Source organism: Andrena cerasifolii, chromosome 8 (assembly GCF_050908995.1).
Source record: "Andrena cerasifolii isolate SP2316 chromosome 8, iyAndCera1_principal, whole genome shotgun sequence".
Classification (NCBI taxonomy): Eukaryota; Metazoa; Arthropoda; class Insecta; order Hymenoptera; family Andrenidae; genus Andrena; species Andrena cerasifolii.
This window is the reverse complement of record NC_135125.1, coordinates 364332-389273: the sequence shown is the minus strand read 5'-3', so window position 1 is coordinate 389273 and position 24942 is coordinate 364332. Positions and strand designations below refer to the sequence as shown.

General features: G+C 37.0%; 2 protein-coding genes, 2 long non-coding RNA genes and 1 pseudogene across 4 annotated transcripts in view; 1 reads left to right on the top strand and 4 right to left on the bottom strand.

Annotated features, from left to right (window-relative positions):
• LOC143372210 (sorting nexin-14) overlaps positions 1-24942 on the top strand; it is a 278394-nt gene that overhangs the window by 90879 nt on the left and 162573 nt on the right. The window lies entirely within an intron of this gene.
• The window catches only part of LOC143372282 (uncharacterized), a 394641-nt gene that overhangs the window by 284686 nt on the left and 85013 nt on the right, over positions 1-24942 (bottom strand). The window lies entirely within an intron of this gene.
• Positions 1939-4113, bottom strand: LOC143372268 (uncharacterized). Its single transcript, XM_076818324.1, has 2 exons — positions 2562-4113; positions 1939-2359 (listed from the first exon to the last, which is right to left on the bottom strand). The coding sequence occupies exons 1-2, from the start codon at positions 2709-2711 to the stop codon at positions 2108-2110; spliced, it is 402 nt and encodes a 133-aa protein (XP_076674439.1). The 5' UTR covers positions 2712-4113; the 3' UTR covers positions 1939-2107.
• LOC143372387 (uncharacterized) lies at positions 12535-14161 on the bottom strand (annotated as a pseudogene).
• LOC143372271 (uncharacterized) lies at positions 19909-22021 on the bottom strand. The gene is made up of 3 exons (XR_013086249.1): positions 21315-22021; positions 20906-21198; positions 19909-20821 (listed from the first exon to the last, which is right to left on the bottom strand). It is a non-coding gene; the product is annotated as an uncharacterized LOC143372271 (long non-coding RNA).

Here is a 24942-nt window from a genome sequence, read left to right as displayed (position 1 = left end):
ATACCAACTTTTTATTAATCTCTATGATAATAATAAACATTGGGTATGTTGTACCAAGGCACCTGTGGTCGAGATTCTGGCTGAGAATCTCGGAGTGCTCCGGGTCGTCCTTCACAGTCGTCGTCTAACGGGCTTCGAAGTTTCGGGAGATAATGCCGCACAGTGGTCCGAATAGGGGTAGTAGGGGGACATTCGTGTATAACTTTTGAAGTATAAAAGGTATCGGAATGAAATTTACGCCAAAACAATAGGAAAAAATTATCCCTTTCTAATGATTTATTATTTAAAATTTTGTAAGTTTATTTAATGTTTTTATTTTCATTTTTTCAACTTGATTGTTATTTAAAAAATTTGAAAACGGTTTATGTAGTAGTTTATTTAATGCTCTTTAAGTGATTTAAATCGCATGTTAGGGAAACTTTTCGTTTCCAAGTTATAAGAAAAAGTCGAATAGTACAATAAGAAATTGTGACGAAATCTACAATTTAGTTAAATATTATTATCAATACAATGTTAGTAATACAATCACGGTACAAAGTGGTCTAAATAGTTACAAGATATTCCTGATATATTATTTTAAACACCCGTTAACTTTTGAACCATAGGTATGAGATATCGGCATGAAACTTGAACTGTAGATATAACCCCATAAACATGATTCATGTATGAAAGAAGCTAATTCCCTTTAATTCACGAAAAGTTCTCACGCAAAGATTGTGAAATCATCTTTGCTAATTCCAATTGTACCTTTAACCCTTTAATTCACGAAAAAAGTTCTCACGCAAAGATTGTGAAATCATCTTTGCTAATTCCAATTGTATTCTCGTTCTCCGTTCGAACACTGATTCCTCTGTCACTTTTTATACTTGACATTCCTTTATTGGCCACAAATCGATTCAGTGCTCAGATTTTCAGCTTCGACTTAAAACAAAATATTTCATATCTCTAGTGCAGATTGGCGAATGTGCTATTAATCTATTACCGACTTTGATTCGTTTAAATTAGTCTTTACCAAGTTTTTATTATTTTCCATCGTAAAACGATTTTCATACGACATTTTTAACAGAAGATATCCCTCTTATAAAAGTTTTTGTGTCAACTACAGGCCTCTCCCGCTAATTCCTTAAAACCGAAGCTGAAAATGTGAGCACTGAATCGATTTGTGGCCAACAAAGGAATGTCAAGTATAAAAAGTGACAGAGGAATCAGTGTTCGAACGGAAAACGAGAATACAATTGGAATTAGCAAAGATGATTTCACAATCTTTGCGTGAGAACTTTTTTCGTGAATTAAAGGGTTAAAGGTACAATTGGAATTAGCAAAGATGATTTCACAATCTTTGCGTGAGAACTTTTCGTGAATTAAAGGGAATTAGCTTCTTTCATACATGAATCATGTTTATGGGGGGGGGGGGGGTTTCATTACTTTTTTCATATTAAATATTTTCTAAATAATCCTGCCTTTAACCTTGATTAAATATCTTCTTTACCATCGTGACGTTTCAAAAATGCTAATAACTAGCAGGTTATTATGATTGAATGACAGCCAAGTGACATTTATAAATTATGCTTTCGAGGCGACACCTACTGGCGTCAAGTGGAGAAGGAAAACGTGACGTCATACCTCGTAATCCTAAAAGTATCATTTTTATAACTATTAATTCAGAATAAATCTTATATCTTTTAGACAAATAGCTTGATACATTAAGTAAAACGACATATAGGTTCGAAAAAAAAAATGATTCGCTTAATCATGTAAAAACACCGGGACTATGTCATAAAATAAGATAATAAGGCTAAAATAGCTCCGACGACCTGTCAATTTCGCTATCTTTCGTGTATAGAGACATGGTCGCTCAGTGTGCCTATGGGTAGAGGGGAAGGGGGAATTAGCTTCCAGACGCGACCGCGTCTGTTGATGTAGGAATGTTACGTCATTCTATCATTCCTATAATAATATCGATGTTTCTTTTCTTCTATTTAAGTATTAGATCTGCGGCTTCGGGATCTAATTGTTTTACTTTCTTACGATACGATTTTATTCTTAGTGAAGAAATATGCGGATCGGATGTTAAAAGAAGTCTATTGAATGTATCTTCGCTTGTTGCTTATCTTGAACATTTCCTCGTGTTATTAGTTCTAAATTTTTTAAAATCCTTGTGTTTTGTCTCTTGAGCTTCCTCAGAGAGCTGCCCGATTGGAAGTAATGCATGTTTAATTATTTCTGCACCGTGTACCAATAATTTATGTACAGACGCTGGCATGTAATACCAGCCGTAGTGACTAACAAAATATGTTGCGGTTTCTTGCGTGTATTGCTGGAACTTTCCTAAATCTATTCTGCACGGGGAAGAAATTACCTGTAACACAGTATAGAACATTTTAATTAATGTTTGATTAATTCCTGTTTTTTAAATTCTATTTCATACAGAGGATATATACTTATATAAAATGGCATATAACACCAGTCATAATGAGTTACAAAATGTTTTACAGTAGGTATTCTGCCTGTATTCCTACAATATTTCAATATGTATTGAATGTAGGAAAGAAATTACTTACCTGTAATATAATGTGCAACTTTTTAATTAACATCACATCAACTTCAGTGATTTTGGCAGACACTTCTGCATTTGTAAAGAAACGTCGTGCTGTATTGCCATCGTTGGATGACCCCCATACTTGCTTGACGAAATCAATATATAGGCCCATCTTTTCCTTAAATTCTTCTTATATCTGTTCCTTCCTTTGCTTTTTTATCCCCTTCATAGCATCTGTATTTGCATTCCATTTTTTGAATGGCAAATTGTATGCTACATGCAATACAAATTCTAAGCATCGAATCCACGCGTGCAATGAAGATATGCCAAAAAAATAACTTGTATCGTTACACGTTTTGGAATATACAAGATCTAAATTATTCATTTCTGTCAATGTTTCCTGACAAATATAGCATCGCGTTGCAGATGAAGTGCTCGTAATGGTATTACAAATTTTATTATCCACCATGGTCAGTGCCATGCTATATTCAATTTGCACGTTGTTTATTTTTATTGATTTTAAATTTTTTATTTCGCTTCTGACTTGATTTATTTCTGCATCTATAATTTCATTACTTTCTTTAACAAAAGAAAATCCAATAGGTCGGCAAAACCACGGCGATGACGGTTGTGGATTGTCCCAAACTTTTGCTTCATTTAATTTATTTTGTAGCCTTATAGGCACTAAGCTTGAAATAAAAACGCTTTCATCATTTATGTTGGAATTTCCATGCTGAACTTGCTTATATTTTTGTTGCCCAGAAGCTCCATCGCAACTCCATTTGCATATTAATACCAAATCTATATTTTCTTTGAATGTTCCTACGCTCTTCATTATTCGGGAAGCAGTATGGTCTAATAAACTCTGCAGGTCAACGTTGACACACATTTCCGTTATTTTCACTGTACCTTTGGGTGGATAAGAATTTTTTTTCTGCTAATAATATATGATACGAAGGCCATGGATTATTATTGAATTTTATCGATTCATTTCGAATTTTAATATATTGAAATTTTGATAGATCTGCCATAATAAAGATACTCAAAGCCTTTTCTGCTGTAAATCCTCTTTTTTTATTTAATGTGCCATATTTTTTAACAAAATTTCCAACGCTTCTAGTAGACTCATTAGACTGCAAATACTTAAGGAAGTATGCCTTTCGATGCATACCATGGCTACGCAAACTCATCTTAGTTGCATGACTTAATTCCTCCAATGAAAAATTGGTGACTAGAGACCGGGCTCTTCGTCTTTTTTGGCGAGTGCCACATTGCGAGAATAATTTCCTTCCCTCGTAAGTAACAGCCCTGGATGTCTGCGGTCTAACTACGGCACTTGTCGACGGAATTTCTGCTAATATTGTATTAGGATACACCAAATCTTTCTGCAACCATTCATTACTAGATTTCAGAAATTTGCTTTCTGTGTATCTGGCTTTTACCCACTTTTGTTTTAATTTGAAAGCAAATGTTTTCAAAATCATTTTCAATTTTTTGGATTTTCGGGAGAAAAATGATTTTGTTCACATATTTTCTCATATAAAAATATGTAATCACCCATATCTTTACTGGAATTTCTTAATATCAAGAATAAATCTTGATATGTATGAAAACCTTCCATTATCACGAAATAAATAATATCTAGATAGCAAAGAACGATATATTGAATACCTATATATAGAAAATAATTCATGTAATAAATCTTTAAGTGTTTTCGTACTTACCAAATGGAAGTGAAATGAAATGTTATATCAATGAAGGAAAAAAGACTGTAACTTAAATTTAAGCTTAAACTTAAACTTAACTGAATAAAGTATAGATAAATATATATATTTAATACACGAAACACAAACTAAAGAAAAGAACACATCGAATGAACAAAAAACACCAAAAACTTAACAGTAACGTTTGAATACGCAATGTAGGGCTAGTAATATCTCACTGTGCAAGTCGAATGGTTCTGATTCAACTGACTGCAGCCAGAGAATCGAAGGCTTAGTCGAATTCTTATCTACACCATAGCATAAACATATGACGTGCCTATAATCTAAACAATTCCATAGAACTCCTCAGCTTGACACTCCTCGCGGAGATTTCGGCGATGGATACGAACGCATATACGGAAAACGAGCGGCGAGCCGCGTTACTGGCGGCTTCAAACAGTAATAATTTGAAGAGTGGGCTGAAGGGGGAAATGATTTTTGCCTGATTCTGTAGGGGAAGGTGTGCTGAACATATTCCAATTGGTTAGAACGTCGAACTCGATGGAACTTGAAAGATATTCCTTGTTAATTGTAAAGAACTTTGAAAATTTTCTTTATTTCATTGAGCCTCACTTTGTTAATAGATTATGACCAGTAATTTTTTAGTTAACGGTGTTAATTGTTAACGCAAAAGAATGCTCTTCATTCTAGAAAAATAATGGAGAGATAATATTAAACAGGGTCGTCAGGGCATCTCTAAGAAGGAAGCAGTTTTTTTCTGTCGAAAAATGCTATCTTTAAAATGTCCAACTTTAAGCGTTCGTCCTAATTAGAATTTTTATTAAATTTAAATAATATTTTCAGTTTCGAGACTGATGGACATTTAGGAAGTAGTATACATTCATTAGATTTCGATAGGGGAAAGTGCATTTTTCGGTCGAATGTCCTCTACTACCCCTATTCGGACCACTGGGTGCCGGGGCGGGATTGTTCGGTTGGAAACCGAAGTTAGGGGATCGTTGCGGGTTAAAGAGTTGGAACTCATCGTATGGCTAAAAAAGTTTATTCTGTCTCGATCAGGGCCGGCGTGACAATACATATGATACCGGGCGAAAACATTTTTTGGCGCCCTCTTCCTAATTTTTTAATAAAAAAAATCTGTTTTACTTTATATAGTTTTATTTAGTTTTATTATAATACATAATAAATACATATTCAGATGAAGATTTGTCATCAGTATTTACATTTTTAGGTTGATTATCATCACGTTCTTCCTCTTCAAAAGTAATTGTATCCATTTCAAGATATTCTTTTCCTTCGGTATTTTTATGCTCTTCATTTTGCATATTTGGCTCACATTTCTTCTTAAAAAATGAATTCATCAGACTTGTAGACAATTCATTTTCTTTTGATTGATTTAGTTTTCTCTTTCTATTCTGCGCTCCTGAGAGTCTTTTTCTACATTCTATGGGTAAAGAAAGTCAAAAGATTTTTATGTTTTACCCGAATTTCAATATTTTATGGGGATTTGCTGAGATGTATATATTATCTAGTAAAAATTCACATGTAACTTTTATTGGAAAGTACTGCAAGTTATTAGAACTGACAATGATCCTTTCATTTGAAACTTTTAATGTTACAAAACAAGACTTATAGTTAAATTGCAATAGACATTTATATTTAGAACTTAAAACTGCGAATATAAATATATGAAAGGATAAAATATTTCTCAGAGTCCACGAGTAGCTTTGTATATTATACAAAAACGTGTTTCTTAAAAAAAAACAAAGGACGACGGAGGCGTTCGTCTCATCGACGTGGGATTCATTTCTTTTTCGTGAAGGCGAATGATGATCATACGTACAACGAACTAAATCTGGTGATCTTAGAACGACAATTTACTGTAGTTAATATTCTTTCAAGAAACGACGTATAATATAAGTTGCTATGGTTGCTTTCGTAATTCATCGTTTTTTATTTGAATAATACCAGACATACTAAAAAAAAAATAAAACAGAAAAATAACTAAATTCAGCAACTATTTTTTTTTTGAAGCGCCCTCGCGAATTGGCGCCCCGGGCGGTCGCCCGCTTCGCCCGTACCTTCCGCCGGCGCTGGTCCCGATCTAAGTGACAGGCGATGCGCGAACCACCACTCGCTCGTAGCTTGTACAGATTCTTAAGTCTAGTTTACATTAGTCAAGTAACTCAGCCTAGTGAACTGAGCCCAATGCTCGGCCCAGTTACTATACTGCCCGCTCTACCACTCGACTCGACTAATACTTGCCCGTTTACTCGACTTTTTTACTCGACCAACTGTTTACACTAGTCGAGTTAGATATGCTTTCTCACACTCGCCATTCTACTGTACCGTTTACTTGACTAATGTAAATTTAAGAGATTTTTCTCCATCGTCAAGTGTGGACAAGAGAGGAGTATGAAAGGGCGAGGAAATGTCTCTCAGGCATGTTGTTCATTCGATGAAGGTTTCGGCTAATCGCGTAACAAATTGTTGTCACGTGACAGCCAAACAGAGAGCACATCTATCAAGGTAAACGTAACCTAGCTAGTGTCAATGAATCATAATCTGCCAAGTGGCAAATAAGGTAAGATGTAAAAAATTTGAAATGTCACGAGTTTTTACACCATATAGGACATTGAATTATTGTCTCAATTAACAAGGTAAGACGCTAAATTTTTTCAATAGACTTTTTATGTAGAGCTGATAAAAACAAAGGAGACGCACAGACTTCGAAGTTGTCCGGAGAAGGTGCGACAGAGAAGCATCTTCTTTCGCACAAGTTTTTGGAAATGTGTGCCACGCATGTACAAAATAATATATTGTAACAAATTGCATTTAAATTGCCAGATATTTTTATACTAGCAAATTATTTTTAATTTAGAGTTTCTATGTAAAGCTTATAGAAATGAAGGGAACGCACAGGCTTCGATAAAAATGAAAGGGACGCACGGGCTTGGAGGTTGTCCGGAGAAGGTTACATAGACAGAAAAGCATCTTGTTTCACACAAGTTTCTGGAAACTTGTAAAATCAGGTAAATCGACCAACTTTGTGAAAAGACATAGCATTAAGAATTAAGAAAATTATGACACATTAGTGAAGAAAGTATGCTGAAAACACATCTCTTATGATACTTTTCAATTTTTTGTGAAAGACATTCGTAATACTTTAAAATTCACAGTAGTTCCTACGCTATTCATTAATTTTATTAGTTTCCCATTAACAATATTAATTTAATTCGTCAATAAACATACTAAATTAATTTTATTCCCACACCAATAAATTGTGCGTTAAAAATATTCGATCTCTTCGTTCATTTTCGCTGAATTCCAATTAGCATTTAAATTTCCTGCAAAAAGACTTTCTGCCATACGCTCTCACCTCCTTCGGACACAATTTTGCAGTCTCTATAGTTACAATAGCAAAGGGCCACTCTATTTCTATATAAGTTCTACATTATGTTGTAACTAAAATGTGGATTTTATATATTTACAAATAATCGATGCAGAAGATGATGCAGTGTGATTTACATCAGAGAAAAAAAATTATTGTGACATAGTATCATATTAATTAAACGATTTTATTCAGCTTCGATCTTCTGTTTGCTTCTTGTATGCTTGGTTCATATCTGAAAACTGAAATTTAAACCAATTCCACCAATCCAATTGTCTTGGAGCTTTGCAGGCATGCGTAGTTTGGATGACAATACAATATATTTAAAAAAAAATAACCCGGAGGGGGAGGGAAAAGTTATCCAGTCATCAATAAACACTACAAAATGTGTGAAATCTCCACAAAATCATATTTTTTAAAAAAAGGTGCAAAAAAGTGCAGACGAAAAAAAAGTGTCGTATATTAATGTGCTATATTTAGTTTTACAAAACTAATACTATACAAAAATTGCGCCAGTTATAACAATGGCTATTTATATAAAAAAAAATGTATTAAATAATATTAAGGAGATATATTTTTATTTTATACAAATAAATATTTCAATACCAATAAATATATTATTCAAAATACTTGGCGCTGCGCCCCGAATTGGTGTTGCTAAACTGAATAAATATGTATAAATTGCATTAATCTTTTTCTTTCTTTCTTGTGCGTGCGTTCGTGAATGTGATTGTACGCGTGTGCATATGCTACACGCGCACGCTAAATGTGTACATTTACGTGCGTATGATATTAGAATTAAATATATGTGTAGCATGCAGAAAAGGAAGCATCGCGAAGTTTCGCGACCACGCTTGTAGGCCGCTCGTGAGCAGAGACCTGCGGGTGCGGAACCGCGGCACGCGAGGCCCGCGCTTGACGACGCGTCTGTTGGTTTCTGCGGCCGCGGATAGCAACGATTAGGTATAAATTAGAGCCCGCAAAGGCATTTCCTTCTTCTTCGCTGTTCCGAGAGAGAAGGCGAGGTAAGACCAACGGCCGCTCTCGGACAGCTTAGGGACTCCGGCAGGAAAGTTCGGAGATAATAGCTGGACGCCTGCTGGAGGGAATACGCACAAGAGTCTGTTCCTGGACGCTCGACCGATATGGAGAGTACGGCGATAATAGCTGGACGCCTATCGGTCGAGAGAGTACAGAGCATCTCATTAGTAAAGAGAGGAGAGTACGGGAGAATATCCCTGGACGCCCGTTCGATATGGAGAGTTCGGCGACAATACCTGGACGCCAATCGAACGGGAGAGTACAGAATAATTCCTGGACGCCTCATTAGAATAAACTCAAGTGCCGTCGGCACAGTAGAATAAGTATAAAATTGTATAAACTCAGCGAGACGCAACGTCTGCCTTCCGAAATTTGTAGCCCCGTCCTGTCAACCAAGCCATGTATTTCCTACCTAATCCAAATAAACCTTGTCTGCCCAGAATTTATCCCTTATTCCTATCCTGGAAGACTACATATGTAGAATAAATGTGACTGCGTTTCTAATATTTTAGATTGTAATGGAGTTATTGTAAATTATTAATACTAAGACAATTAACATTTTTTCGATATCGCAGTGCCAAGTATTTTGAATAAAATATTTATTGGTATTGAAATATTTATTTGTATAAAATAAAAATATATCTGCTTAATATTATTTAATACATTTTTTGTTTGTAGTAGTAAATAGGTTTATTTTTTGCCTTTCGGCCTCAAAATGGGGTTACATGTGTTATGTGTGTAAGTGTTTCTGGGACTGTTTGTTATGGGTGTTGGTTCTTATTAATTACCAAATACCGTTGATATATATAATATGGTTTATTAGTAAGATATTAGAAAAAGACGTATGGCAGCTTCTTTAATACACGACTCAAAAGTGACCCACGTTCATGTCAGTATATAGAGACAGTCCTCACTGCCTAGTAACATCTGGTGACATAAGGTTCCGTTTTCATCAACATATAACACTGTTAACTGAAGATTGTGTTTTCGTTTTGATTTCTTCCTTCATCTTGTTCTTCTTTTCTTCTCCCTTTTTTTCCAGAACCATACGCATCCAGTCTAGAACTGTTCAAGTACCCGGAAAAAGCAAGCCGAGCCTAACTCGGCTTGAACCACCGAGCCGATAGTCTAGTGAAATTAGAATTTGTCTTCGGAATAAGTCCCACCAAGCTAAATTTTGGTATGGGCCTTTATTTGGTCGTTTTAAACTGTATGTCAAAAGTCCCCATCGATCCGACCGCCGCTAAAATTTTTATAGAGGGTTGAATAGAAACAACTGTTTTTCACGAATATCTCGTTATCTAGCAGTTTTGCGACAAAAATAGTTATTATACAATTTATAGCCTAGGAAATTATCTACCAAAAAGGTTCTAAGAGTTTTTTTTTCGTAGGTGTAACCATTTCCATGTATGTTGGGTTACCAAGTTTCAACCCCCATACATTTGACAAGGGAAGATCCCAAACCCTGAAATTAAAAAAATTATGAAACTCTATAAATATGTAGGGGAAGTCTTCCTGAGTACAGCGCAATTTCGTTTGCTGCCGAAATTCACTCCAAAAAGGTGCAATTGACCCCTGAATTTTTTTATATTTTGTATTATTACTCGCGAACTCTAGGAGATAGAAAAAAGTGTTCAGGAAAAAGTTACTTCTATTAATTAAGACTATCGTTTGGTAAGTTATAGTTGTTACAGTTGTTATGGTTCGCGAGTTATAACACAAAATCGAGAAAAAAAAACGGATTTTCATGGGGCAATTTCACCCCCCTAGAGTGAATTTGGGCAGCAAACAAAAATTGCATATTACACACCTATATTAACCTCTGCATATCCCCAATGTTTTATAATTTTTTGAATTTGCGAGGTGGGGATCTTTGCTTGTAAGAAATAATACACTCATTTCCACACCACCTCGGAGGTAGAGTACTGAGCGCGTTTTTTCAAACGTGGTGCCCCCATTAGGCCTAATCCACGATGTTTGTTTATTAAAAATACAAAAATTACGAGTCTCCCTTATCTTCTGCGTCAGTTTCTTCAATTAGTATGTCTTCCGCTAAGAAATGAACAGGATCTACATCGTCATCTTTGTCCACATTGCTTTCGGCAGTTATATCAGGTGCATTGAGACATGACTGGCCATGACAAGAACTGCACACTGCTGAACAATGCAAACCAAGTTTCCTGCAGCCGCAGTTTGGTCCACAGCCTTTGACGCAATTGCAAAAAATTACATTTATTAGAGTGTCTGGAGCAGGTGGTAAAAAAGTTAGAATCGGCTCCAAAATGTCATTTCTCATTATTCATCCCCAGTCTGCAGGATTAAGTGCGTTACCGAGCCACACTTGCACTTGGTAGTACACCCGATATAAATGCTGGCAGGCAGCACTAGATGTTGGTGAAAACGTATATAATTTCACCGCCTTATTAAGCCGCGTTGATTTGGCAGAGCAATAGTACCTAAATGTGTCTATTGAAACCTCGTTTAATCGTGCACCTGTTACATCCCATCAGGGACGTAACAATTTGGGAAAGGCTGTGCCTTGTAGAAGGAAGGATAAAATTGATATATATATATATATATATATATATATATATATATATCCTTCTATATATATATATATATATATATATATATATATATATATATATATATATATATATATATATATATATATATATATATAGCTATTTGTTTTTAAAAACGTAAATATGTCTAGCAATAATGATACATTTTAAACATTAACACTAAGAAACAACTTCCTTAAGTAATATCTCAATCGCGAATCATTCAAGGGGATCTTGGAGGTATCAGATATCTCCCTAGGAGGCAATGACAATGGGGTGAGTTTATAGGTTTTGAATTCAGCAGGAACTCCCCAATGAAAAATGGGTTCCTCCGTCGTAGTGGGATAGAGTCCCGGGCTATTTTCCCCAGGACCGCCTTTCTTCCAAACCTCATCGTCCTCTTCGATTTCACCATCTAAGGTCAAGCTCAAGCTATTAGCAGGAGGGAAAAGGGTAAGGATAATAAGGAGGGGTTCGCTGAGCCGAGCAGGATTCCAGCTTCAAGACTCAGTGTCGGAAAAGGATATTGGGACTAGTCACCTTCTTGTCTTTGCGTAGCCAGTCCGCGACTTTTGATTCACTATACTATTTTCTTCCCTTGGCTTCCTATGACTTCGTCGAGAGCGTACTTATATATAATCGCTATTAACACAACCGCGAGAAAGCTTACCCCCCTAGCGGTGAGGGCGATACTAAAAAAAGGGCCTCAAAGAAAGGGAGCCCGTCGAAAGCGCCTGGAGTGGCCCTGCAGTCATGTCGCGCATGCAGGCGTAACGCACCATACATTGCCAGAAGAAAGCGTACTCCATGATTAAAAATTAATTCTGGCGAACACTCCGTTATTTTAAAAACCTTCGCGGAATTTCTTAAATCATCTCGTTTTTCTAGTGTTTTCAAAGCCTGCGCTTTACTCTTGTTGAACAGAGCTGATGTTGTGTCGCACCCAGTGATAGCGTGTAAAAATGAAATGTGGTCTTTACTTTTTGTGTATGGATCAAATCCTTGGGAAGAATATATTTTAGTTACAACTTTGGCTTTTCCTGGTTTAAGAAAATAATTTTCTCTATCAGAAGGGTTACGTGCAATTAGTAATACTAATAAACCTACGTCTTCGCCAACAACAATACATGTATTTGTATAAGACTGGTCGAGTGCTGTTTCAATAATGAGAACGTCAGCATCGTCTTGAGCGTGTTTCACGTTGATGTTGGCAGCTTCCAATTTTTGAGACAGCATAGCAATAAACCTACTCTTGTTCTTTCTATTCGAAAGAAACTATTCTTGACTCATTAGAATATTCATTGGTGTGTGAAAAAGAACTTCCGTAGATGCAGGAAGTTTGGCAGATCGACGTCGTTGTTCCATTGCTTTTATATTATTACTGTTATCATCATAACCGTCGAAAACAATAATTACACTAGAACCATAGTGGTTCTGTATATAATTAATGTATGCCTCAAAAATTGAATTAATTGTAGCATCTCGATGCCAGACAACTCGGTGCAAAAGAAATCTTTCATCGACGATATATGTATCACTTGCAGCATTGAATGTAACAAGTTTAGGTTCGAAACAATCAAACAAAGACGATTTTTTAGTTTTGCGCATCCCCATGTCATCAAAGAGTGCCAATGGATATGGAGCTAATTCATATTGCAAGTATTTTTGGATTTTATCTTCAAACTTTTTTGTTATGCTAATTCGTTGAAATAGCAACAGAGGATCTATGGCTACTTTTGTGTCATGAACTTTCACAGAACTGGAAACAGTTAAAAATGTACTCTTTCGGTGCGTTTTAGCTTGATGTTATCAAATTTCTGACCGATTATATTCGTTATGGAGATAAGACCTATTCCATAAGCGTTATAACAGTTTATTTTATCATCACCGACAATCCCACTTGCTATTGATATAATTTGATTAATTTTTGGAAAAGGATCATGGTATGTAAACCATTCTATTAATTTTGAACGTCATTATTGTCTCTCGCAACGCGTGAATTCCGTGCATCGACATGTTGATCTGTTGTATCCAAGTTAACTTTACAAATATTTTCTATCCCCTCGCACACATTATTCATCGCATGCATGCCATAAACCCATTTGCTTAGTACACTTTCTTGAGTACTCCTTCCTCGTGCAACACCTCCGCCAGTTTTAATTGATTTCATCAGTGACTGTTCAATGACCATGTCACTCCAAGTTCCCGCAACTTGATTTATTAGAACGTCGAATTGTGAAGAATCCTTTGGTAAACTTTTCAAAAACACTTTTTTCCATGAAATTTTGTAATTTTAGCATATCCTGGAGATACAAGTGAGCGGACTTTGCATAAAGAAAATGTCCTGATGCATGAAAGTATGCAAGCATTTTTTTATGGAATTGAGATGTCCTTCCCAAACTCCCATCCTTTCACCTCTTATAAATTCCTTTGCAATAGATACCATACGAAAGTATTGTACCCATAATTTTGCTGTGGGATCTCTTTCTTCTAATTCACGTAACTTTTCATTGAAGTTGTCCAGTAATGGCTTAATATCACAATCTGAATTTTCAATGTCTTCATATGTGACAGCATTTTTCAATACATCTCCAATGGAGGTCCTGAGAATTTCATGAACGTCGCCATCTATATCAATATTTTTCGATATTATCATTGACAAAGCCAGATGCAGCAATGCATGAGCTCTGACAGCTCTTGCATAAGCGTGTCCATTTAGCATTTTTTCGATAGAATTAGGTGCACAAATAACGCTAATAACTTCTTTGAGACCACTACCTTCCATTACATAGCCAATTGATCCAAGATAGGATATGAGCAAATGAAAACCTCCTAGTCTCACTACAATTTTTGATAATTCTGATGTATCTGGTGATGCTGCTACAATTTCTCGTGCTTTCATATAGAGGGGTTGGTCAAAAGACACAATACGTGTATTATGGCCATACCGTTTTTCATTGTCGAGGGCACATTTTAAAGTTGTGTAAATAGTGTTATAATAACTCGCAAGCTGGTGAATAAATGGTAAAAACAATGTTCGAGATATGGAAAAATTCTGATCATTTTTTGTCAAACACTCTATATATCCGTTCCAACTAGAGCTGTAATTATTCGACTATTCGAATATTCAAATAATTCGAATAATTTCGAATACGAATAATTTCTTCGAATATTCGAATATTCGGATCTATCGAATTTCTGATTGTATCGCATAGGAATCTGAACATGAAATATTTGTTTACAGTTTATCGTGAAATTCTTTTCATATTGGCCTTAATAATTATTTGTTTTTCAAACGATAAATGGTTAACTTTATTAGTCTTTGGTAAATTTGTACATTTTGAAACGAAAACAACTATCAGTTATTATTATTTTTTTTATAATAATGAGTGGACACTCCCGATGGAATCGGCCAAGGGCCCCCTCCTCTAGGCCCACCCGTGTCCCATCATAAGCGGATGACAAACAGTATAAGCAGACTTTTCTATAGGAAGCTAAAACCCCATAAACGATTTTGAGGAACTATAATATTTTTATTTTTCCCTCGTTACTATAACGTTATTTTTCTAAATTTATAGAGTATTATTCGCTTTACAGACACCATCTTACTCATTAATAGTAATTTTATTCTTTGTTTCTGTAACTTACTCCCACACGCGCGAATGTCTTTCCCTCAGGATTGTAAGGCCCGATTAACTCTCGTGGTACGCGATGTAAGTGACTTTGTCACTCGACAAATTAATTTTAAGTGACTGATTGAAAATATCATGATGAAAAAGAACTCATTGGCCCGATGGACAACCACACAAGGAAAAAACGTTGTTGTCCGTATGGTGATTTTAACGAGAATAATGCGTTGACGATAAACGAACACGACTGTGTTTTCGAATGATGTCTGCGTCACGAACGTTTAACGAGAAAGGATCCTGTTGTTTATTTAAATATAAATAGTAAATAAATAAATTGTATACAGATATAATGATAAAATTAGTAGTTAATTTATTAAATTTATTTTTATTTAATAAATAAATTAATGAAACTCGCCAAATTTAATATTTACCTGTTTATCAAAAACACGTCCTTTTGTTTATAATTTAATAAGGTCTGCTCTGCCTAATGAATTATTTTTTAAATGGCTGTAGGTACATTGACTGTACAAGGGTAGCATAATCATATTAGTCTTTTTATTGGAGGCTTCTATGAGTCCTGACTATGACTGACCTCGGTCACTCGCAAGTCTCTTAATTTCTATCATTTTACAAAATACGCGCACACACACACACACACACACACACATGAATAGGTTAATACGTGTCTTAAACTATTAATTACATGAATATTAGAATGATAAATGATTAAAAGTAACTGAATATTGTATATAGTAAACGTAGACAAATAAAAATAGTTAAGGTAAGTTATCAGTTTGCAATCCCTTGTGCCAAAGCCGTAAGTTAGCCGCTTCCCATACTCCGTGATATGGTTTTTGTGAAACTTGAAAACCTGCGATATCCTTTAATAGATAACGGTCATTACGCAATTTTTTATGGATCTCGTAAGGGCCTTTAAAAGAAGGTATAAGCTTTTTAGCTACACCAGGTGTGTTATCAAAATTTTTTACCATAACATAATCACCAACACTAAACTGGTGTCCTTTCTTTCGATGTTTATCGTAATGTTTTTTATTATATTCTTGCGAAAGCGTAGTCTTTACTTGTGCTTGAGCTCTAACGCTTTGAAGATCGCGGTTGTTGTCAGTGGTGGTATTTTCTAAATATTCGCGAATACTATCTATATTTTTCCCTTTTTGTCTAACACCAAATAATAAAATACTTGGAGTTTCTCCCGTTGACTTGTTGATGGTATTGTTCAGCGCGTACTCCACATCTTCCAAAACTTTGTACCAATATTTTCCTGACGAGTTGTCAACTAGTTTAGCTAACATCGGGGCAAATGTTCGATTGAACCTTTCTATTCGACCATTGGCCTTACGTGATCCTGTTGCATTTTTAAACGTTGTACATTCATTTCCTGCATAAAATCTGAAAATTCTTTGGACGTAAAAGAACTGCCTCTATCAGAAATAATAATATTCGGCTTACTATAACTGCAAAAGTATTGTTTTAAACAAGTTATAACCTCCTTAGTATTGGTAGTTTTTGTCGCGTATAATTTGATAAATTTTGTGAAAGCGTCAATTACTAGAAAAACATATAACATTTGAAGGGTGCTTTTTTTACGGGATCATAATGGTCCACGTGTACTGTTGAAAATGGAAGATTACCTTTAGGTATATTATGCAAATGTCCTTCAGATCTACTCGTGCTTGTAGAATATGCAATGCATTTCAAACAATTTTGTATGTGAGAAACAATTTTCTGTCTTAAATTCGGAAACCAATATTTTTTTAGAATAATGCTAGCACTTTATCTGTTCCCAAATGTCCCATCTCATCGTGGTACTTGTACAGAATATTATCCTCCATGTTTTCTGGAACGTAAAACAATAAATTTTCACCCTTTTCCCTATAAATTAGCCCGTTTCCTTTCATTTACTTTTTATTTGTGTAATTTTCTCGTCTCTATTTTGAGCTATTGCAAGATTTAATTCGAAAGGGTTATCATTAATAACAAGTACGCCCGTAGACCAACTGAGCGCGTCAACGTGCCTTATTCGTAAGCCTTCTCCGTGTTGTACCGTGTAGTCATAATCATGAAGATTTAACGCTCATCGTGCAATTCGAGGATTGATTTCCTTCTTGTTAAGAGTTAATGTCAGAGCATTACAATCAGTTATGATTTTAAATTTGACACCCTGTAGATAGATTCTAAATTGCTTCAATGCATAAATGATCGCGAGGGTTTCTAGCTCGAAACTATGGTATTTACTTTCCGCATCGGACGTCCGTTTAGAAAAGTAGAAAATAGGATGCAATTTCAAATCTGCTTTCTTTTGCATTAACACTGCACCGAAGCTCACAGAACTGGCATCACAGTGCAGTTCCGTATCGTCTTGGGGGTGATATACAGGGTGTCCGCGCGTAGACTGAACAGCTGGATTTCTCCTAATGTATTGGAGATAAAAAATTTAAAAAAAAAATGTAATTAAATGGTTCGATGGGGCTACTTTATTAGCCGAGACGATTTTTTCCCCATTTTTATTTTAAAAGATACGATGGTCAAGTTCGGTTTTTCAAATGGAACTTCTTTTTTTGAAGACCTGAGTTGATAGTGCGTTCCAAGACAAATTCAACGAGCTTTAATGTATACACTTTATTTCCACTGGTTTTAAGATATAGCGCTTGCAAAATTACTGATTTTTACTGGAAGAAAACCCTCTGAAATAGCAAGGGCCGGGGATGGACTTACTGGCGCCACGGGTGGCACTGCCTGTTGAAATGGATACCTACCTGCCAAAGGTCTCCGCCAGGGATGGCAGGCCTAAAGGCTGGACAATACTTTTTCCGTCAGATATGCTACTTAGGTAGGTACATCTGGCGGTATCGAGAAGCGCACCGTTACTTTTATTTCGCACTTGCTTCTACGCTCGAATGGCCGCTTCTTTTGTGAGGGATGCAAGTTGGATTGGTTCTGATACAATCTGCTCCCTATGGTTGAAATTTAGTCTAGCAACTTTCACTCCTCCTAACCTAACCAATCCAACTTGCATCCCTCCCAAAAGAACCGGCCATCCGAGCGTAGAAGCAAGTGCGAAATAAAAGTAACGATGCGCTTCTCGATACCGCAGATGTACCTACCTAAGTAGCATTTCTGACGGAAAAGAATTGTCCAGCCTTTGGGCCTGCCATTTTTGGCGTAGACCTTTGGCAGGTAAGTATCCATTTCAACAGGCAGTGCCACCCGTGGCGCCAGTAGGACCGCCCCCGGTTTTTGCCATTCCAGAGGGGTTTCTTGCAGTGAAAATCAGTAAATTTGCAAGCGCAATATCTTAAAAACCAGTGGAAATAAAGTGCATACATTAAAGCTTATTGAATTTGTGTTGGAACGCACTATCAACTCAGGTCTTCAAAAAAAATAGTTCCATTTGAAAAACCGAACTTGACCATCGTATCTTTTAAAATAATAATCAAAAACAAAATTCGTTCGCGCTAATAAATGGGCCCCCTCGAACCATGCAATTCCCTATTTTTTTTATATTTTTATCAACAATACTTTAAGAGATATCGCGTTGTCCATTCCTTAGTGGGACACCCTGTACATCGAACAGGTAGTACACAATACACCACTGCGGTGGATCGTGTAAAAAGCATGTGGAGTCGACGTAGAAATGGGAGTCCGACGTCGCTATCTCTAAGGAGTGAAGGGTACGACCTTCTGGCCTGCGCGAAGGACCGCCGCGATCCGGCTTCACGTACTTTTGCGGGCCGCGCGGCGTCTGGCGCGCCGGACCGCACACCGGACCGCCTGCCGGACCGTCCGTGTAAAGGGCCCAAATTATGTCAAGCGGGCCGAAAGAATCGTAGCGGCCCGAAAGAACTAAGGTGGCCCAAATGTATGTCTGTATATTGTACGTCGAGCAGATAGGTTAGGAAATAGGTTAGATATACTTATTCCAATTATAATATACACTGCGATAGTTTATGTAAAAGCATGTTTTTATTGGAATGACTTAAACAAGCGGGATTGTGACAGAACTATGTTTCATCATTAAGTGGATGTTAAAAATATATTTTTGATTTTGCATATTCTGGATATACGTTGCACATTCTGCATATTTTTTGCAGATACGGAATTTGTTTATATATTAGCTTGGTGAACCTCGTCATTAAAATTTAATAATTTCATATGTTAAAAAGTTTAATAGTGTAATAGTTACATATATATTCAATAGTTTAATAATTCAATAGTAGGTACAACGGCTTGATACGTATAATATATAATTATTACAGCATAACTGTTAGTATACTACAGTTTTATAAAAGAGGTTAAATATAACCCCCCCCCCCCTCCCCCGTTATCTTATACAGCATATTCGCATGTTCGGGCTATCATACCTGCATAAACTTCCGCAGTCTAGGTATAAATAAATAAATAGACGAATAATTTTTAAACAACAAATATAAATAGACACACAATTTAATTTTTGTATTTCATTAATGTAAGAACACGGTAGTAATCCGTTTGAATGAGGATAGGAAATATTTCTGAAAAAGCGTATGAAATCACAAGAAATTAAATAAACTTATTTGCATTACACACATATTTCATACATAATGTACGCATCCTGCATAGTATGTACATACTACACACACACTATATTCATGCTATACATATACATTACTTATTATATACATGGATTATATAGTAAAGACAATAATAGATATACAATGATCTGTCGACCCTACACACATACTAGATACTATATACTATTAGATTATATTACAGGATGGGGACGCACAAACGTCACCACTATATTTGGTACATAGGGCAATATCGGATATAAAGGCGCAATCCGCATGTCCGAACGCAATGGCGTTCGGTTCAGGACCAGTCTTCCTGTCGGCTTCCCGATCGTCTTCTTGAGCTCATCTGCATTTTCTTGTTTCTTGCCCTCTTCTCCCTCTCTCAAGCCAGGGCTTCAAGATGTGTCACGTGGGGCAGTTTTGAGAATTTCGTCGCATTGTCCCTCCACTACTGCAGAATGCATGTTTCTTTCAGTATATGTTTTTCCTCCATAAAATGTTGAATCTCCTTTTCGACAGATTCGGTTGGCCTATCAACCTCGCTTCTGCTAATATCTTCGAAAAAATCCATCAATGTTCCAGACGCTGGTCTTGGCGCTGGTCCTGTCATAGAAACAAAATATATAACGTACAACATTGAACACAGTATCACATAATCTTATTATTGTTTCACACTCATCTGACGTTTGTTTCGATTGCACATTTCCCCCACCCACGTCGCTTACGTCCGCGAGGTACTCGGTCGCAACTGAATACAGGACTCTGTGAGCCGCCAGTTTTTCGTCTGCCGTCAATAAACGGTCTTTGGTGCGAGGGTCCAGAATCATTGCGAGTATCAGTGGTTCGGAATCATTAATAAAATTAAACCTAATATTCAGCTCTTCTAATAAATTTTCGCGGAAGTGCGAGCTGTTATTGTCGACCGTTTCATTATGCTGCATTGGTGTGGTTAAACTTTTCCGTACGCCGTATATCGTAGGTATGTAACGGCACAGCGTTGGCTCATTCTCCAGTGTCATTATCAACGTCGCCTCTTTAAAGACCCGTAATGCATCGCAATACTGTTCGATTTTGGACCACTTGCAATTTTTCAAATGTTCCGGCGTTCGTGGCTAACAGAAAACCGCATCAAGCGCACGTCGTACCTCTAGTAAGCGACGGAGCATATCGAACTGCGAGTTCCATCGCGTGTTCACATCGGAAATTAATTTGAGGGGCTTCGTTTTCAGAAATAGCTTCCTCTGTTCAACTTTCAGTTTTTCGGTTGCCGATGCTGAGCGATGGAAGAACCCCAATGTGTTTGCATCTTTTTATTATTTTGCTCAGATCAGCAGAATCGTCCACGCAGTCCTTTATGACCAACTGAAAAGAACTCGTTGCATTAAATATGAAATGTTAACGATTTATTATGCATTTTCTGCATTTAAATATCTCCTGTTTATTTACCTGCAGAGTATGAGCGTAGCAAGGGATACGCTCCCACGTATCGCACAATTTAATGGCCTTCGCAATATTCGGGGCATTGTCGGTGGTAAAGTAAAGTGTAGATTTCATGTCGTTCAACCCCCACTCGCTCAAAGAGTTCTTCAGTATCGCGTTTATGTTCTCGCTCGTTTGCGCTTCGGTTACGCAGAGGATGTGAAGCGTATAGTTTTTTAATATAAATGGACCGTCAGCGACACGTATTTCTCCAGTGTCCGCGACGTCCAGCCGTCTGTCGTGAATGCGAACGTTCGTTTCTAATCCAAAACAATTAAAAGATGTGAAAATATCTTAAATCGAGTCAGAAACGTGTTTTAAATATCACATAAAAGATACTGACAAATTTCACGAACATTGGAGAAGTTATACGTACAGTTTTGACATCCTCGCTGATTACGTCCTGAATTTTCTTTCGTTCGGCTCGGAATATGTCAGGTATCATTTTCTCGGCGAATGTCGCAGGCGGGAGATCTGATACCTCGGCTCCACGACCTTCATCAACTGTTGAAAGCTAACCACGGAGAACGGCTGACAATCCACGATTATCATAGGGCAATTTCGCTGGTAATTTCCTTTGCTTGCGGGGTTTTTTCGTCGAGCATGGACATTCTTGTAACATCTGTGGACGAATTTCGCGGTATGAGTCACGTGGTTATTTGGAAATTATGTAATTGTTCAAAATAAAGTTCCATGCACTAGTAGAATCATAAATAGTTTCTTACATACTGTTTTCATTGGTATTCGCCATTACCGCGCTGATCTTATTCACAACTTCGAATATACCGCTGTGTTGGCTGGTCATATGTCTTCGAAGGGATGATGTGCCTCCCGCCTACGTTTTATACGTTTTCCCGTACGTGTTGCACGTGCTCTCCTGCCGAATTACTTTCGTAAACCACTCCCACACGGAACTGCGATTCCTGCGGGCCGGTCTAAAGTCGCCAGGGTGATGCAGGGGATGTTCCTCGATTTCCATCATCTCGGCCACTTCCATGCTCTCGATTTCTTCGAACGCTGCCATTTCTTCAATTGCACAGTGCAAAGTGCACACGCGATTGTTGCCAGAATGGTGGATGTTTCCTCGCCGAGTGGCGCGTCAGCTCCGTAAGTCCGATAGTCATTTGTCACAAGCGTTGTTCGATGGGATGGCAAGTGACATATTATACGTATCAAGCCGTTGTACCTACTATTGAATTATTAAACTTTTGAATATATATGTAACTATTAGACTATTAAACTTTTTAACATATGAAACTACTAAATTTTAATGGCGAGGTTCACCAAGCTAATTTGTAAACAAATTCCATATCTGCAAACAATATACAGAATATGCAAAATGTGTAAAATCGAAAATATATTTTTAACATCCTATTAATGAGGAAACATAGTTCTGTCAAAGTCCCGCTTGTTTAAGTCATTCCAATAAAAACATTCATTTACATAAACTTCTGCAATCTACAGGGTGTCCCACTAAGGAGTGGACAGCGCGATATCTCTAAAAGTATTGTCGATAAAAATATAAAAAAAATAGGGAATTGCATGGTTCGAGGGGGCCCATTTATTAGCGCGAACGAATTTTGTTTTTGATTATTATTTTAAAAGATACGATGGTCAAGTTCGGTTTTTCAAATGGAACTATTTTTTTTGAAGACCTGAGTTGATAGTGCGTTCCAAGACAAATTCAATAAGCTTTAATGTATACACTTTATTTCCACTGGTTTTTAAGATATTGCGCTTGCAAATTTACTGATTTTCACTGCAAGAAACCCCTCTGGAATGGCAAAAACCGGGGGCGGTCCTACTGGCGCCAAGGGTGGCACTGCCTGTTGAAATGGATACTTACCTGCCAAAGGTCTACGCCAGAAATGGCAGGCCCAAAGGCTGGACAATTCTTTTCCGTCAGAAATGCTACTTAGGTAGGTACATCTGCGGTGTCGAGAAGCGCATCGTTACTTTTATTTCGCACTTGCTTCTACGCTCGGATGGCCGGTTCTTTTGGGAGGGATGCAAGTTGGATTGGTTCTGATACAATCTGCTCCCTATGGTTGAAATTTAGTCTAGCAACTTTCACTCCTCCTAACCTAACCAATCCAACTTGCATCCCTCCCAAAAGAACCGGCCATCCGAGCGTAGAAGCAAGTGCGAAATAAAAGTAACGATGCGCTTCTCGATACCGCAGATGTACCTACCTAAGTAGCATTTCTGACGGAAAAGAATTGTCCAGCTTTTGGGCCTGCGAACCCTGTCGTAGACCTTTGGCAGGTAAGTATCCATTTCAACAGGCAATGCCACCCGTAGCGCCAGTAAGACCGACCCCGGTCCTTCCTAATCCAGAGGGTTTTCTTCCAGTGAAAATCAGTAATTTTGCAAGCGCAATATCTTAAAAACCAGTGGAAATAAAGTGTATACATTAAAGCTTATTGAATTTGTCTTGGAACGCACTATCAACTCAGGTCTTCAAAAAAAATAATTCCATTTGAAAAACCGAACTTGACCATCGTATCTTTTAAAATAATAATCGAAAACAAAATTCGTTCGCGCTAATAAATGGGCCCCCTCGAACCATGCAATTCCCTATTTTTTTTATACTTTTATCGACAATACTTTAAGAGATATAGCGCTGTCCACTCCTTAGTGGGACACCCTGTATATTATAATTGGGTTAAGTATATCTGACCTATTTGCTCGACGTACAATGTACACACATACATTCGGGCCCCCTCAGTTCTTTCGGACCGCCTCGATTCTTTCGGCCCGCTTGAAAAATTCAAGCTACTTGGTTCTATCCAAGCCGTTCGGTTCTTTCAAGCCTCTCGGTTCATTCGGGTACTCAGCTCGGCTAGGAAACCGGGTTTCAGTTTGGTTCGGATTTCCAGCTACCCGAATATTCAAAGACTTGAACAGCTCTAATCGACTCCGCTCCTTCTTCTTCACCCTTTAGAAGCCCTCTGATCGTTGAATTTTCTCCTTTCAGCTCCTTACAGTCTTGTAGCATTTAACGCAACGTCTCTCTAGCCCCAAGGTCTGTAGAATAGAAAGGTTGCCTGGTAACTTTGCACCAATCAGAAACCAGAATGAAAAACGCGGGCGTGACGTCACGCAGCGTGCCTGTTCGAATTAATACAAAAAATTATATAGTTTTAATGTTGCTTAAAAAATGCAATTCTCATGATTACGAGAAATAATATACTAATTTAATACATTGATTGACAACTGCGATTTTGTACTTGTACTTAAAAGTGTTTAGATACTTTTGTTTATCGTCCTTTGTTGATATTCCTGTGGCACAATGAAAAGGAATAGACTGAATCTCCGCAAGTTAATACATTGGCACAAAATATGAAACCAACCGAAATCTTCAATAATATTCAATAATATTTTAAATTCAATCTTCTATGCAGAATATACTTTTCTATGTAAAGATTCATTGATACGGATTATTGAACATTAATGAGATTATTGAACCTTAAGAAACAAATGTGTCAAAACTACAGTCGAACATCGCGATTAACCGTACTGTATTTTCCTCGATCTTTATTATTTAGCTTTTTTACTATTCGAGGTAATAACGATGAAACTACAGAAGGAACTATTGTATTAATAATTTATCGAAAATAAAAAGAAATTAACTATCAATTTTGAATTCAGATAATCAAAGTTCTACTGTACTTAATAAAATCTACAAAATAAAGCAGTTTAAATGATTTCATATTTTTGGCCAGAATCATTGAATTCATGTTCGTAGTGAATATATTAATGAAGCAATACTCAAATACTATTAATACTGTTGCGCCGGGGCGTTTTCACCGCAGGCCACCCCGACGCAAAGGAGTAGAATAACAGACACGGACGCACACACGACTGAACTATATTGTTACATAGACCAATAGTTTACAAAGGTGCGACCCGTACGTCCGAACGCAATGGCGTTCGGTACAAGACCTCCTTCTCGTCGGCCTCTCCGATCGTCCTCTTGAAGGGGGCCGACCTTCTTCTATCTT